This window comes from Sinohyriopsis cumingii, chromosome 16 (genome assembly GCF_028554795.1).
Source record: "Sinohyriopsis cumingii isolate HCF-2022 chromosome 16, ASM2855479v2, whole genome shotgun sequence".
Classification (NCBI taxonomy): domain Eukaryota; kingdom Metazoa; phylum Mollusca; class Bivalvia; order Unionida; family Unionidae; genus Sinohyriopsis; species Sinohyriopsis cumingii.
Window position 1 is genome coordinate 56606851 of NC_142976.1, and position 17625 is coordinate 56624475.

At 35.9% G+C, this 17625-nt stretch overlaps 1 protein-coding gene across 2 annotated transcripts in view; it reads left to right on the plus strand.

Moving 5' to 3' along the window:
- The first annotated feature begins 1749 nt into the window (after positions 1–1749).
- Positions 1750–17625, plus strand: part of LOC149780468 (uncharacterized) — a 40501-nt gene continuing 24625 nt past the window's right edge. The window contains exons 1-2 of one of the 2 annotated variants that reach the window (XM_089937418.1): positions 1750–2039; positions 16538–16679. In XM_089937418.1, coding sequence (XP_089793544.1) covers positions 16645–16679 — 35 coding nt within the window. In that variant the 5' untranslated portion in view covers positions 1750–2039; positions 16538–16644. The remainder of the gene's footprint in view (positions 2040–16537; positions 16680–17625) is intronic. The other variant, XM_089937419.1, reaches the window with a different exon arrangement.

Here is a 17625-nt window from a genome sequence, read left to right on the forward strand (position 1 = left end):
ATTTTTGACAACAGTATTTGGAATCACCATTATGAGCACTGTGATGCAATGATAATATTGTTCTAATATTGTCTTCACGTGTTAATCAAGAGTTATTACAAATTTACAAATTGTTTATTAACCTACTAAACCTTGTTGATACACCACACAACCGGCGATAAGTAACTCAGCATTGTTTGATCATGAGATGTCGTTGTAATAGCATTTTGCGACATATTTATTACCAATATCACGTCTCACAAAACCAAAATTTCACTTATCGGAATAGTTGCAATTAATTTATCATATTCCAGTTTGAAATTGTATAGTCTCTAGCAGAGAAAATAAACTATTCCTTGTTCTCCTCTCAAAGCGTTACATCATCTTTGATCAAAACCGTTGCCGGGCTTAAACAATTTTTAATTACGTCAGTGTACCTCAAAAATTTTACAACAAGAAACAAACATAAAAAACAAGTATATAACAATAATACAAGTGCTTTGGGTCTGTGAATTTCGTCGGGTGCAGTGACAAGCTACCGAATCCAGTCAAAATCAAGTTGTTCAAATCTGAAAGCTGTTCCTCCATGATCGAGACAAGAGGTGCACACAAATGGAATAGACACATAAATAAGAGATATTTCACTGCCGGTCCGTGTCTGCACAAGTCAATTCACTCGTTCAAATACACCCGTTATGACTTCTCTCTGGTATATAGCCAGACTTTCGATGTTAAACTTACAAAGTATCCTTTTGAAACCAATTGCCGCCGTCATTTTCAGACGATGTACAATGCACCGCTGTTACACGCTATTGGTCAGTTGGCATTACACACTAAAGGAGGAAACTCGTGGAATCCAACAGATGTCGCTAGTGTAAAGCACTGAAATATGGGATCGATCCGCTAAGGAGTAGATAGGTTAACATATCGGAACCTTGGCTAGCGAAGGTGGTCATCTGTATACATGTGTGTTTGCGTGTAAAACGTATGTGACTAGAGAGGTAGATATTTGTAGCACAAACAGACACGTAGATAAATACTGTTAGATTGATCTAATGATGCGATTCGGTGTAAGTTTCTAAATACACTGACAAGCAACTGGTCGACAGTGATAAACAGGTCGATATATATATATATATATATATATATATATATATATATATATATATATATATATATATATATATATATATATATATATATATATATATATATATATATATATATATATATATACATATATATATATACATATATATATATATATATATATATATATATATATATATATATATATATATATATATATATATATATATATATATATATATATATATATATATATATATATATATATATATATATATATATATATATATATATATATATATATATAAAAGGAATACGAAGTAAACACTGCGTTTGTATATTTTAGCTTCAATATTTCCATTCTAATCTCACACTTGTAATAGTAAATGTTTCCGCTATATAAAAATGTCTTTTTTTGTAATAAACATGTCTTTCATTTGAGATTTCTGTTTTGACGACACATATAAACTCTTGTTCTGCAAACGGAAACTGCACACAGTACATCGTATTACTTCAAAACACACACTGCCAATTGTCGCATTGTAGTTATTTTAAACGGTATACTTTAACCCGCACGCAATTTCAATATATAGAATTACTCCTTATGTCTTTATTGTCAACTGGTGTGCACAAAGGTTTTATGTACGGGTCACCGCTATTCTAAATCGAATTCCATTTAACGACAATTCTGTTGTGTATTGCGATAAACGACTGTTGACTTCGATCGTTCGAGACTTTCCCCGTTTTGCTGTCAACCTCATATCTATAGTTCTTATTGACATAGGAATTGCTCACCAAGTCGACAGCGACAGGTCTACATGCATAGTAATAACACATATTGAATGGTCTGTTTTTGAAACGGCCTCGCTATTTCAATCGGTTGCAAGAAAACCTTTGGAGATAGGTGCGATATCATAAAAAAGACAACTTAGTTTATCCTCAGTTGACCGGGGTTTAGATCATAAACACAGGTAAGTGTATTCTTTGTTCCTTTCAAAAGCAAAGTTTATTTTAAAATGGAAAAGGAGAAAAAACATTCACAAATTATTGCTTGTAGCAGGATATCGAGCTTTGTAAACTTTTATTATTTTAAAGTCTGAATGTGCTTGAAAGACGAAATTTTTGGGTCTGTTAACGTCGGCTTGTATATGTAAAGTGCTATCTTACTTTTTTGTTGTTTATGAAATGTAGATAAACGCTAGAGGTATGCATGCTTGTGAACGGTACAAATGGCTGGGCTAAAGTTTTATTTAAATTGATACTTGATTAAACTGTCTGGGCCCATTTGTCCATTTCATGACTTTCTGGCAAATTAACGTGTTGGAACTAATCAGAGGGCAAGAGAAATGGGCAAAGTTCTCCCTTCTCTTGCCCCCACCGCAGTCTACATTTCAAATAAGTAAATGTCAATTGACACCCTTAAAGTAATAGACTCAGCAGAGTTAAGGATGTTTACCATCATAAATTAAGCTGATACCATTTTTACCACCAGCTCTTTTTACATCATCATGAACGAATATCTGCCATGCGTATTAACTACAACGTTTGTTTTTACAGTCATGAATTAAACCTGTGTTAGCCATAACCGATAAAATAAACAAATACAAAGGACTTAAAATCATAAATTAAACGAATATACGCTTTCTACTGTTATATAGGAAGCTGAAACATTTGTTACCACGGTAGATGGGATACTCCATTTTATCCTGCCCTAAATAAAACTGCAGATGGTATTTTACCACCATAAGTGAAATTGATACCCTTTTACCAAGGAAGCTTGTAATTGACCTGATATTTTGATACTCGCATTCAAGATCGGAATAGTGATCCTTGCACGCCGTATGTTCTTATGCATCGATATGCTGAGGTCATGGAACGCAAACGTTTGATTATCAGGTATTCTAAACATGTTCACTGATCGAATGATTTAGGAACAGTCAAACACGATATGCTAACATCCGTTTGCCCATATTTTTATCATAACGTTACTCATCATGTTTCGAGTGGGGTCTAAAAGAGAATAAATTCCCATATCATTTTAAATTTTAAACACATTTAGTACTGCTACTTTGACCCAATGACAAAAGTACTGTATCTTTAACTTCATGAATTTAGTTTTGACTTTGTTGTCAACGGAGGAAGGGTACATGCGATTCATTACAATGTTTAGTGATAGATACATGTTCATATAAAAAGTTCCCCCTCCCCCTTCTTGTGTTTGTTTCACAATTTCCCTAAAATCAGAATGAGATTAACAGATGAAACTATGCAGAACATGTGTAGAGTACCATAGTTTTTTTAAATATATATCTTAAATGTCAAGGTCACGACTCACTAATTTGTTTTCCATCACACTTTCTTTTCTACTCTGCGTTTGAAGAACTGTTTGCTATTAAAGGATGCATCTTGGTATACTTGCATGTCATCATTATCGTGTGTGTTGTGCACCACATTTGGGGTCTTCTAATTAAAGTCAATGTCATTGGGCTGTACCTTACACTTTCCTTTACACCATATCATTTTAGAGCTGTTCAAGATTAAGTGATGAAACTTGGTATAACGGTCTATCGTCAATAAAGGGCGTGTCGCGTACCAGCTGGGAATCATATCTTGAAGATCAAGGTCATAGGTAAATAGCGTAGGTTTCAGTGACATTCGTCCTTCTCATTCCTAATTTAACAACTGTTTTAAAATAAATGGATGAAACGTGGTATATTTATAAACTGTTACTACTTTATATTTGGTACTGCACGTTTCAGGTATTATCCTCAAGGTCAAGGTCACATGTCAACTGTTTGGGTGCAGGGATGAGCCATGGCTTTTCAATTTGCTTGCATCTCATGTAACACTGTTAAGATTTTATCTTCATAGTCAATGTCACTTATACATTTTTATCCCTTGTTTGCACTTCTATGCTATTTCAGACAGGGCAATGAAACTCTGCTAATGTTGATGTCTGCCCTGTAACTCTACAGCTCAGTCTTAAAAGCCATGGTTAGACTTCATGATTGTGAACTTTGATGACTTCGCAATGATTGTCAGGGACAAAAGAATTAGTATGCTTATAATAATTGCATACGTTTGTATATTTATTTAAAGTATAATAGATTATACAGATGCTTTTGTGTTTTCCCGCCCCCCCCCCCAAATACTTAGACCCAAAGTCATTTGGTCGCCAATGAAACCCCCTTTGGTGAGAAAAAGTATCCCAGTCATAAAATCACTCCTGTTGCAAAACCCTATAAAACAATCCTAACTATGGGACTCAAAGGGAACATATTTGTATAGAACTACGGTAGATACACCTAACCGTGATACATAATTAACAGTTTTGAACAATTATTGGCAGTTCCGTTGAAAATATTCAATTCCTGGAATATTATAATTTTATAATGGTAAAGTTTAAAAGGTGTTTTTTTAAATTTTATTTCACTGCCTGACTTCCTTTTTTCGCTTATAGCGATTTGTCATATTAGACTTACTCCATTTACGTATACATTACTCTACCGAACATGTAACAAAATTTAACTTCATAAAGCAATCGATTGATATGATTTGAATGCAAGATCTGTCTGGTGCCCTTTCTGCTGACGTAATACACTAGTTTCTATTCAAGTGACTTGCTACGATTGAATGCATTTGGAACTTCATAATTTTGCGTCAACCAGGTTTGTCATGTCAAAATATCAGAAGTATACATATATTAGAGGTGTATAATCTACCTAAACGTTAGCTCCAACCAGTCCCGCACCCCACCCCGTCCTTAATATGCAAACATATCTTTAAATTGATAGAATGGCGCCTCTTTACTCCAAAATGGTAAAAAGATGACGGAAGGAAGATAATTAGTAAAGTTAACAACAACAAAAACAACACATATAATCCTTGGTTTCTTGTAGATTAATGTTATAACCAAAATGAAGTCATGGCGCAAAATAAATAAAGACGTTCTAGCTACAATTTTATACGATTTATTGGCATTCGGAACATCCTCGTCTCTTTTCGATGAGAGTAGAACAACTTCGACGCACTGATAGAGACGCGGATGTAATCGTATTGATACTTCCCAATTTTAAAGTATTTGGCTGACGAAAATCCGGCTAAGAACATATCCTTAAAAAATAATAGATGAAGAAAATAAAACTTGTGGACGTTTCAAAAATCGATCACTTATCATTTTCACTTATTGCGTTATTCTGTTGATTTTGTAGTGACAAATCGGTTTCAATAACTTGAAAATGTTGCTCACTTTGCTATCAGCGATGTTGCGTCATCTAAACATTGTAATGCCATAAAGCTATCATGATGTAGTAACAAACAGAATTTTGAAGGCAGTTCAACTGGAGCGCTCTACGGATATTAAATACTTCTGCGAGTGACAGGTGTAAGGTGATGTTTGCATTTGCAACGTGCACAATGGAGAAAATGTTGGCATCAGTGACGTCACTACGGGGGGGGGGTGCGGTTTGCACCGGGTAACACCATCACAGGAGGTGACACTAAAATGACTGTCTATAAATTTGTTGAATTTTTGTGCAGGAAGGAGGTCCATGGGGGTGACACCATGAGTTACCGCACAAGACTGTCAATAAAATGTTTGAATTTTTGTGCCGGAAGGAGGTCCATGGGGGAGACACCATGTGTTACCGGACTGGGTGACACCAACCCTAGTATCGCCACTGGTTGGCATACATCCGTGTTACTCTCATATACTGTGGCTGAAACTTTTTTGGATATTTGTGGAAGTTGTACATGATCTATGGCTTCAAAGCATACAGCGAATCAAAATGACTGTTCCTATGTGCTCCAAAAATCAGCTTGAAGCTGTCTAAAGTGCAATATCTTTAGCAGTTATTAAAATAGGGTTAATGAATTTTGTGAGACCTTATAAGTAAACATTTTTTCACCTGGTTTTATTTTACAATCTGCGTTTTCAGTACAGAAAGTGAAAATTACCAAGCAAAGCTAAGAGCTTTTTTATCCATAGGTGCACATAGAAAGTACGGCCAGGCTGTACACTATATAACCCAAAGTACACTCATCAATCATACACCGAAATAGTGGGAACAATACGTAAGATATACAATGTCTTTTTTAAGTAACTTGGATAACCAGTTAAAAAAACCGGAAATTTCTTTTTCTTTAAAGATCTAGCCATATGCAAAGTGCAGACTGTAGCATGGATATTATTTACGTCAGAGGTCTTTCTGTCAAGCAACAGAAAAGGCCGAGGGTGTTCCGGTTGGATATCTTGGATATATAAATAGCATGGAAAAACAACATATGAAAAAGATCCATAGAGGATTTGACAAGAATGTTCTTTCAAATTAAATTTAGAAAGCGAGTTGAATAACTAAATCTCTTGCGAGACTTGGCGAGCGAAATATTTAAAATATTCGACGAGTTTTATAATTATCATTTTGAAATGAGCACAAATGTAAGATTCTATTTACCGCTGGACGAAAAGACTTTTTTTTTACCAAATCGCAAAAGAGTGTAGAGAAATATCTTTGAAATACATTCTAATGTATCGGTCATAAACTATTCTTTGCGTGAATTTATGACCTCGTATGTAAGATCATCAGGTATGCATTCTTCAGGCGAATTTGATGCTCCCACAGGTAGGAATGCCACATGAAGAGCTCCAGAATACGGAACACATATGTAAGCCCTTAAGAAACGGACATATTACGATACTAAATTTGACTATTTCAATATGGAATTGTTCTTTTTCAAATAATTAACAGGTTGGTAACCTCACTTACGAATGTTGGGGGGGGGGGGGAAACAAAAGAATAGGAACATTAAACCCAGTAATAAAGATAATGATCATTTCAGAGAAGAAGGAAGCAAACTCGTACTTTGCACTTGGATGTCCAGGTTTCGAATCCCAGCACATTTATTGCAAGTGTTGTCATCGCCGATCCAAGGTTCAAGGTTGTCATTTTGGTTTCTTTATGCCAATGAAACAATTCTTGTTATTCCTTAGGATTAAAATATTACAAAATCTGTTTCCATCACATCACCCCAAGAATGAGAAAACTTGCTGATCATTATGACAGTTCCTTGTTTGTAAACAAGGAGGCTTATCAGGTGACATCATACGGCTTCCCAACGCAGGCCGGGTTTGTTGATTCCGACCATTGATCATAATGGATCGATTTGACTGTGCAGTATTTATCTGGTTAAGATTATTTTTTTTTTACAAATTTAAATGTATGCAATTAAGTTCCTTGACACATTATGCAAGTAATTAAATAAAAACTGCACTCACCATACTCTTTTTGTACACTTATTTTCTCCTCATAAACATTAAAACAATGTGATTAATTTTATTCAAAATTATAGCTTTGATAGAAATAGGTTTCATTAAGCGTCATGAAATGATAAACCATAATCTCTCTTTAATTCTTTATTCTTGACCCAAGACTAAGTTACCAGTTTTTAATTAATTCCTTTAATTCACTGATTGTAGAAGAACGACCTTTAGATGAATGTTGAAATTATCTGGCAAATTTCTGTATTTTAAATTTTAGCAAGGCCTATTTTGCTTGTCTATTATATGAAATACGTGCATATGTTTACTGAAAGTGTTCTGACAGATAGTTCAAAGCCAAAATAATATTTATGTATGTTAGAACAGATCTATTAAATTGCCAGGATGCTCGTCTATATTCGTTTTTGTAAATTCAGGATAGATATACCACCCCCGTTCTCTTGACCAAGCATCTAAATCATTTACAAGCTGTACCACACTAAATATCCAAAGTAACACAAATTTCAGTGCAGACAAATAACACAACCGACACCGGCACGGGCAGACTCGGTCACTATCTAACAAAAAGATTTAATGGAGATCACAAGAGAAAAAACACGAAATGTTGATACTATTTTATTTATGCAGATTCTTCTGATCTTCCGTCACAGATCTTTGTAAAATTAGACCTAAAACAAGTTGCACAAAGCCCCGACTTTTTCTTTAATTCTATTTTGTTTAAATTAACGATAAATTCGTAGATAAATTAATAGATGTAATCCTTTCATCAGTCCAAACCCGTACAGATTAGTGCACTTGTTTCTAAATAACGCGAGAATTTTAGATGAGAAAAAAACTTACAATTAAGTTCACGTACGAATCCCTTGTAAATTGTAATCTTACTTTAGCGACCTGAATCCATGGTGCAAAATTTATCAATCAGAGAATACAAATATTTGCTATTGAGTCGTTAAAGTGGGATTTAAAAAGCCGAATTGGGATTTAGAATTTTCAAGCTGTTCATTTAAAGCGTGTTTACACTGGACTAACCATACTAATTTCCCTCGAGGACGGGAGCCTTTTATTCACATTTTGTTCAAATTTTACAACTGACACGTGCTGTTTTGAACATCAATCGTTAATAGAACGAATACCATGATTGCAAATTATATTATGATAATATTTACATAGCTTTGATTTGGCTGCCAAAAGAACGCAATTTCCTCTCTCTTTCTCTCTGTGGCTCAGAATGAGGAAATTGTCACTGTCCATAAATTCCTAAACTGGTATGTGCAGAATATGGGTATTATTCGAAATAGACATGACATCCCATTATTATAAATATACATGACATCCCACTATTCCAAAAAACATGTAATCCCATTATTCGAAACAGACGTATCATCCCATTATTAGAAATAGACATGCCATCCATTATTCGAAATATACATGTCATCTCATGTTAGAAATAGACATGCCACCCATCCAATTAATAGAAATAGACGTGTCATCCCATTCTTGAAAAGAAATAGACGTGTCATCCCATTATTCGTAATAGACATGTCATCCCATTATACGAAATATATATGTCATCCCATTAATAGAAATAGACATGCCATCCCATTAATAGAAATAGACATGTCATCCCATAAATAGAAATAGACATGTCATCCTATTATTAGAAGCAGAGATGTCATCTCATTATTAGAAACAGAGACATCATCTCATTATTATAAATATACTTGTCATCCAATTTGTAGATATAAGAATGTCATTCAATTGTTAGAAATAGACATGTCATTCCATTTCAAAATGTTACTTTGGAAAATATTGGTAACCATTAACTCTCGTGAGTCATGTATTGTACTCGCCTTCGTGTTGCCAGTGTGGACTTCGACTGTGTGGGGTATTTTATCAATCCACATTTGAAACACAGTCGTATTTAATTCAAAGTCTCGTGCGTAATTTCTTTCTTAATTGTTAAACACTTCCTGAATTATTTACATTCTTCTCTTTTTTAAATAATTTCTTAAAGAATACTATCTCAATTATTGGTTTTTTTTTGTTCGTTTTTAATTTCTTGTCGGACTGAATGTATATATTTTCTCCTATTAATATCTGTCTAAATTTTCTCACATGACTTTTCATGCTTTCTAACTTGTCCGATTAATTTAAAAACCATCAGCAAAAAAGATGATTTTCAATTTTTGTGCTGCTCAACGATCATCTCGCAAATACAAACTATATATTATTTCGTTTAACGAACAAAGTTAATCTCCGAAACTGATTGACGGGCAATATGAATCGAATTAAAATTAACTTTATGTTTTGAATAAACTGAACCCACTTTAAATTGTATTAAATATATGGTGAACGCTAATATATGCATTTCATTATATATTTCTCAACAGTCTCTAAACAAATTGAAAGGAAAGCACACATTAGATCCACTGAATGTACAAATTTACGTACAGCGTTCGCCCAAATGTGAAGTACACAAACGCGTATCTAACTGCACATAATTCTCCGATAGACCAGGGTCTACGCTTTTATTTTGAAATCATAACTATAATTTCTCTACCTACTGCGTAAAACTGCTTATGATCGGGACACGGCAGAGCAATGCAACTGCCTGGTCAATCCTACGAATCATACCTCCAATGTACTCCGATAAATCCTACCAGCTCCTCGTTCGAAACAACTTGGTTATTTACGAAGCAAGACTTGCCTGAAAAATTGCCAATGCATTGAACTAATTTTTAATTTGCAACATTTCGGACAGTCATGTGCTCAGTTTAATTTTAGAAATAGCCGCAATGATCCAAATAGAACGTGGTTTCTCTTTTCGAAGAAATGTCCTGTACTCAAAATATATGATTACTGCGCTGATGGACGTGTAAGGCATATCTTTGTCTTGCAAAAATAACAGGTGGTCAGAATGACCACAGATAACATAATCTCATTCAAATAGACTGGTGTGGAATTCTGAGGAATCTTTCCCGACCAAGAATCTGTTAATGGTCTGTACGGCTGATTGTTACTGATGGGTGGTACCTTTAATCTATATTTTCTGTGAAACATACACCAGCTATATACCGTATATCCCGAAAGTACTATTATTATTATATCAGTGACAAAATGTAAACATATTTCTAATCAACATTAGCACATCGTTTTCTTTCATCATCATCTTCGCAAAGCTCCATACTATGTTGCTTAATCTTTGCTTGCCAAGGGTTATCGATCCACTTCGTTCATCGTTGACTTGGAACTATGAGTGCTAAAGACTACTTGCCAATTAAGGCGATTTAACAAGTATATAAATAACACGTGTTTTGATGAGGCTGACAGTAGTTTTTACTGGGCAAATATACTTTAAATGTTTAGCATTCATTGTGCTCGCTTTCTACACATTTCGATCTTTCAAAACAAAAATCGCGTCCATTTGTAATGAAATCCATTGCTTCTTAAGTCATATAACTATGATATTTCACAAAAGCAGATAGAATATTAGGCCTATAAATCATGCCCATATCTATACTTGAATTGACTTTTGTTGAAGGGGTCGACTTTTTTCGTTGTATTTAGTCATAGCTATGTCAATTAAAGAAGTACTGAAGGTTTGTTTAAACTTTCACTATGTGGTTCTGTCTTTATCGGCCATTATGTGTTATTATTTTTTGTGGGGGAGGGGTACGGCAAGAGATTGCAAAAATTGTATGGCTGCGCTTTCTGCACGAGTAGAGCCCCGATCCCGAATTCGCTCTCAAAGCACGAAGTTTGGCTGCCGTCGCATTTCTATCACAACAAGTTGCCAGAGGGTATCAGAATTTACTCATGATGAGAATTTTCTAGATGAACCAGATCCAGTCGTTGATTATTTGGAATCAAATTACATCGGCAATATCGGCCAAGGATCTCTTTGACGTCTTCCAACGTTCCAACATGCGATGTGGTAGCAAGATCAATTTTCGAGAAAATGAACTGACCATCGGTCACTCAAACTTGACAAATTAGGTATTTTAAATGTAGAGACAGCAGCTTCGTTATAAACATTACTGGGCAGTTTCGCCCTTTAAAACATTAACGAAAAATATTTGTTCCTGTTTAACCATATGTCGGTTTTTGTGTAGCTAAATATGTCAACGAGTACCTCCCTTGAACTACGTCACTACGTTGTAGTGGAAGCAAATTTATTTATAGCTATCAGCTCCCTCATAAGGGTCTCAAGGGACACTGTGTCCCTATAGATACAAAATGTCATGCAGTTAGCTGGAATTCACAGTAACATCTTTCCACCCTACAGCACTAGAGGGGGTCTAGGGGGCCGATTGGTCTAAGATGTCGGCCTTTACAGAATAAGAACACCTCGCACCCATCTGCGTGGATTTGAGTTTCGAGCTCGATCAATATTGGCATTGAGACAGTTTGCTAGTAGCTCCCCTTTGGCCGATCGTTCTTCCCAGGCTTTTACCAGATTCTTCTCTCATCAGATATACTTGCCCCTATGTATGGCCTATCATGTGTTGAAAAGGACGTTAATTCCAGAACAACAACAACAACAGCAGCAGCAAAAGATCAGCTATAGCAGTGCGACTGCGTGTCCCACTGGAACTGTTCTCTTCACGATTTGCTAACACAAAGGACTACTTTTTGTGGCATTTTATATTAAAAAGCCCAGATGACGCCGTTACGTGCAAAATGTTGTATGTGCCAAATCATCTGAATAATATTGAATGTTGAAAGATATTGGTCCTAAACAACCTTGGGTACCATTTAAAAAAGATAATATCGACGTTTCATCACATCACATCACAAGCCACGCATTTCTCCGTAGTACTGAGAAACCCGACCATTTTTCACATGTGTGCGAATATTGATTGGCGACATATGTGGATCAACCGATTTCAGTCGAAAGCTAGAACACAAAATTTGATGACGTCACCGCTATAAACATGACAAACCAACACCACGCTACGTCGGATTGTCTTCAGCCCAAGTTTCCCCTTCAAAGTATTCCAACACCCCAGCTGATCACCAATATTTATCCGAGTCTTATTTGTATCCAATGCACGCTTTTTCTTCTCAGATGCACTTAAACAAGCTGATTTGCCTCACTTCATTCCTTATCGAAATAATTTGTGCAATGTTGTTGTCATTTTATTAGTCACTAACAGAATTTGTCAAATGTATCACATCACTACTTTTAAAGCAATCACGCAAAACAAATGGAAGTAAGAGTACGTATGTCGAAAGAGGCGAATAATGAAAGCAGGATAAGTGGTTGAGCAGTGGTTAGCTCTCTGAAATCCGAACCGAAAGGAATTCTGGTTCGAATCCTACCATTGGATCAACCCGGGTCTGCTACCGTTGTGTACCCATGGGCAAAGCACTTCAGTTGCCTGGGCACTAAATGACCTACTCCTGTTGCTGCCCCGTAAAGCACCAACCAATCAACCAACATCAGTCTGATTACAAGGTAATACTCCGAGCCGTCGGTGCCGTGAAAAACAGCAAATCTACGTCTGTGTTGTTTCAAGTTAGGTGAGTGTAATTCAGGAGCAAACTCTATTGGTTTTAAAATGTATGATCTATCCGTATAGCTTTGCTCGTGCAATAATTAAGGGGTCATTTTACATCGTAATGAGATAACAGCATGTAATTGGGACTTAGGGCCCAATCTTTAGTTAATTCACAAATTATTAACAACAAAATAGATTTCGAAAATATATAATATTGCAATATAATATTTCTAGTTGGCTAGACATATCTCTATAGCTAGAGTCCCTACTTCCAGGACTTCTAGTTTCTGGTCCTGGACTCTTAGTGTTTCAATGGATTTTAATTTTGTTATATACTGGACTCTCGGCATTTCAAATGTGTCTGCAGTTCTCTACATTCTAAACTCTCCGCGCTTGTGGAAGTGTGGTCCTGCAGAGAGTTCCTTTCAGATCCACGTTCTTCTAGGAAAAAGGGATTCTAATAACAAATACTGGAAGTGATTTTTCCTTTTTCTCTACAATTAAACAGGGATGGTTTGAGTTTTGTATTAAGCAGGGATGGTTTGAGTTTCGAATTAAGCAAGGATGGATCAATTTTCGTATTAAGCAGGGATTAGTCGAATTTCTTACTAAGCAAGCATTATTTGAACTTCGTATTAAGAGGGATGGTTCCCTGTTTAGTACTCAGCAGGGATGTTCGAGTTTCGTATTAAGTAGGAATGATTCGCGTATTTACAAAATCAAATCCTTAACAGTCTGTATTCCCAGCTATCTAAAGGTTGACAGTTTAATAAAAAAAAATTACAGAAGAATGTTTTCCAAATAAAAATAATTATAAAAAAATGTATGAATATCTCAGAATGTACACAACACAGACCGTGTAGACAATAGTGTTAGTTAAAGTACAAACATGAGTGCATTTTGTATTTTAAAAATGGCGTTTATGCCGTAAAGACATAATATCGGACCAATATTTTACGGAAAAACCGAGGGCTATCCTGAAGTGTTTCTCGTTTATACTGAGGGCAGCATTCAATTTTCCGACCAAATACTAACACATGAATTGATAAAACACAAAACTGCTATGTTTCCTTACATCACTACTTTGCATTTTGTAAATAGGATGTACTGCCTACATCAACAAAATATGTACTTCAATATAACCTTCGACCTCGCCAACGAATTGTGGTTTAATAGTAGGTTGATATGTTTTTTAATTTTATACAGTATAAAGGCAGCCATTTTTTGCCTTGTAATGGAGAAGGTACGTTATTATCAGTACGCTATTTTTTTCATAGCCAATGAAATAACAGTGATCAATAATTCATAGTTAAAAGATCTTTGGAACGCATACAAATCAACAAGATTTCCAACGCTACGTAAAACGCTGGTTTAGTATTTCCACCAAACTTTTCAGGCATTTATTGACATACTAACAAAGAATGGCAAATATTTAGAACTATGTTAAGAAATTCAAATAGGAGGAAAACTAAAGCTTGCATGTATGATTTCTTTTCATATAAAAGCACAGCTCGTCTTGAACTTTACTCAATAAATTTTTAACATTTGGTTACAGTTCAACGGTGGCTCAGTGGTTAGCTTACTTGACTCGCTACCGAAAGGGTATTGATTCGGTCCACACTACACAAAGTCATACCGTCCGATCAGTCTGGGTCGGCTACCATGGTGTGTCCTTGGGCAGGGCACTTTACTCCAGTTGTCTTAGCCATAAATGACCTAACTGTGTTGCCGTGTCGTACAACACCATATCAACATTGATTGCAATTTAAAATACTGTAATAAACCAAGGGTATGTGTCATTCGTATTTATTTCTCCGTATAGGGGTTTGTTACATTTTAGTTATTATTTGTCGATCATGTGGAGTTCGTGCAGGAAGATATTTCTCAGCTGAAATATTTAGCCAATTTCTATTGCCAGACGTCATAATGTACATCATTCGTGAGACTTTATGGCAGCATGGATTAGTTCCGTAAAATGGACCCTTCCTAATTTCTCAACATTGGGCTATATCTTCGTATTTTTAAGTTATACTTGTTTAGTAATGTGAGATAGGAATAATTCTTTGTATTAAGTGTTTAACATCGTATTTTGCATTGCATGGCATGTAGTACTAATATTAAGCTTTGAAAGGCTTACTGGTGAATCACGCAAATGTGAAACAAGAAAAACCATGTTAGTTTGAAATTATTATTTCGTGAAGTGCGATCATTAGGTTCTTAGACAAAATTATTTGTAGCGTTTGTAGTATTTGAGCGTTTTAATAACCCTTCATGTGACAACGTCTGTTTTGTTGTCCTCGGGAATAGGGATAAACAATGTACTTCAAGCCAGGCTCACACGTGTACACTAGCTGTAGCAGTTGTCAGAAACTGTCTGGCAAATGCCCAGCTTGAGCAGATGCGCGCGTGTGTGTGTGTGTGTGTGTGTGTGTGTGATTTCGGATTTTTAAAGTAGGTTTTAACGATTTTTCAGTCATGTCGCTACAGTGTCTGCACTGTGTCAGTTTATAGTGATGTCTAGCACTGCAGCATCATGCTGCAGACATGTAGCATCATATGCCACCCAGTCGCATTATCCTGACACCAGATATACCAGTCCTAACACTAACATCTTAATGCTGAGCGCCAAGAAAGGCTGCTGTTAGTACCATTCTTTGGTAGGGCTCGGCTGGGGCTCCAACCTGCGACCTCCCGCACCAGAGGCGGACGCTCGAACCGCTTAGGCCACTGGAGCAGTCTCGAGCTGATGTAATATTTTCGTTCTCAAATGAACGTATAATTTACTCAAGGATGAACTTAACTTGTCGGAAACGAGATGCATGTATGACATTTCTAGAAGAATTCAATGTACATCTAGGGGTGCGTATTATTTTTCCGCATAGTGTAAACACAAAATGCATGCAAAGAGATAAAGTAACTCGACTCGTTAGCTAATTCGTTTCTGTTTTTTCTTCGTTAGGTATGAAAAAAACAGATAAATTAAATACGAGTACAAAAACCTCACACTGCCTAAATCTACAAAGTAGACTCTTCGACATGACCTTTAACCTCGCCGTCAATAGTAGATTGTAGTAGCAATGCAACTATGGGCAGTAGCTCATGTATATTTTCTTTTTCTCAAATGAATATATATATTTACTTAAAGGATAAACTTAATATTGTCGGAAATTACGTTGATGTATAAAACTTTTATATACTGTAGTGGTTGATAATAGTGTGTTTCTTTTTGCTGTGATGTATTTTTCTTTAGACCTTAGTTCGACTAGGTTACCGGAAAGAAAAGTGGTTTATGGCTGGGTCTCTCTCTCTCTCTCTCTCTCTCTCTCTCTCTCTCTCTCTCACACACACACACACACAAATTGATACAGGCAGACATTACACAAGTTAATGAGATGATACGCTATGCGTTTCCCAGTCAATCAGATCAGAGGTTTAGGTCATCTCTTTATTGACGTACAACCTTGTTCAAATTTACATGGCAGTATAAATCGCTGCAGTTCATAGTTGCCATGATTTCGCCTATTTTATCTTCGTACGGCAAATATCCTCGATATAAACACTCTACCAGTTTAATGACTACATAAATTAAGACACAGTCATCGATAACAGAATAAACAGATTTGATTTAGGTTTTACATTAATATTTTCACTCAGATAACTCCTTGCCCGATTTCCATGTTTTTCTTTATAGTTCTTACCTGTGGTCCAATGAAACATACAGGTAAACCCATTTAAGTGGATTTTACGTTGCAAAGAGTAATAACAAGAATACGAAACTCAGGACGTTTCGTTCATTCAATGCGATCGGACATTTTCTTTTTCTTTGGAACAAGGTAAAAGTTTGTGTATGGATCATGTATAAACTAGTTCAGTATATCTTTTTATCTACATCCCAAATACAGCAGGTCTTTGATGACTATGTGCTGTGAGGATCCCAATCTTTTTAAAAATCATATCTCCATAGAACTACTTGGAGATCGGAAAGACAGCGATAAAAAGTTCCTGTTTTGGTGAACTTTGGAATTCCCAGTCCACGTATTTTAGTAGCATATAAAGTGTTGCAAATTCGTGTAAGGGGGAGTTATCGTTAGTAATGATATGTTCCGAATGGCGTGTGTCTTGCTCTGAAATTTGAAATTTGTGATTTGATTGCTGAACCACAAGATCATCTCTTAGTTTTGTCCGTCAGACATCCACGTTGGGTCATGGAGATCTGATTTTAATCAGATCGGTGGGGCCACATTTTTTTGTTCGTGTTGTGGTTTCTGTTAGAGTGTTTGGTTATTGAAATTGAAAGATTGGAGGCAACAGCTTATTCTGAGACTAAGCAAGTCCTTCGAGTTCTGCATCGTATTCGAGTAACCAATGTCTGAGTTAGCATCAAGGTTTTACAATACTTGATTTTTAGTCTGGTGAACAACTTCAAATCAAATGATTTGTATTCGATGTTTACCTCGTCTAGAAAATGCGAAAACTAACTGGTTCCTTACATGTCCTTTATCTACTGAAATATATTTTTCTTCGATGCCTGGAAAAACGGCCACATAAAAGTGGGGTGGGATGGGTGAGGTGTTTATATTCCCCTGATCCAAGGAAGGACTGAAGTGGGGTGGATATCTGTGGTGTTTATATTCCCCTGATCCAAGGAAGGACTGAAGTGGGGTGGGATGGGTGAGGTGTTTATATTCCCCTGATCCAAGGAAGGAGTGAAGTGGGATGGGATGGATGAGGTGATTATATTCCCCTCATCCAAGGAAGGATTGAAGTGGTTTCGGATGG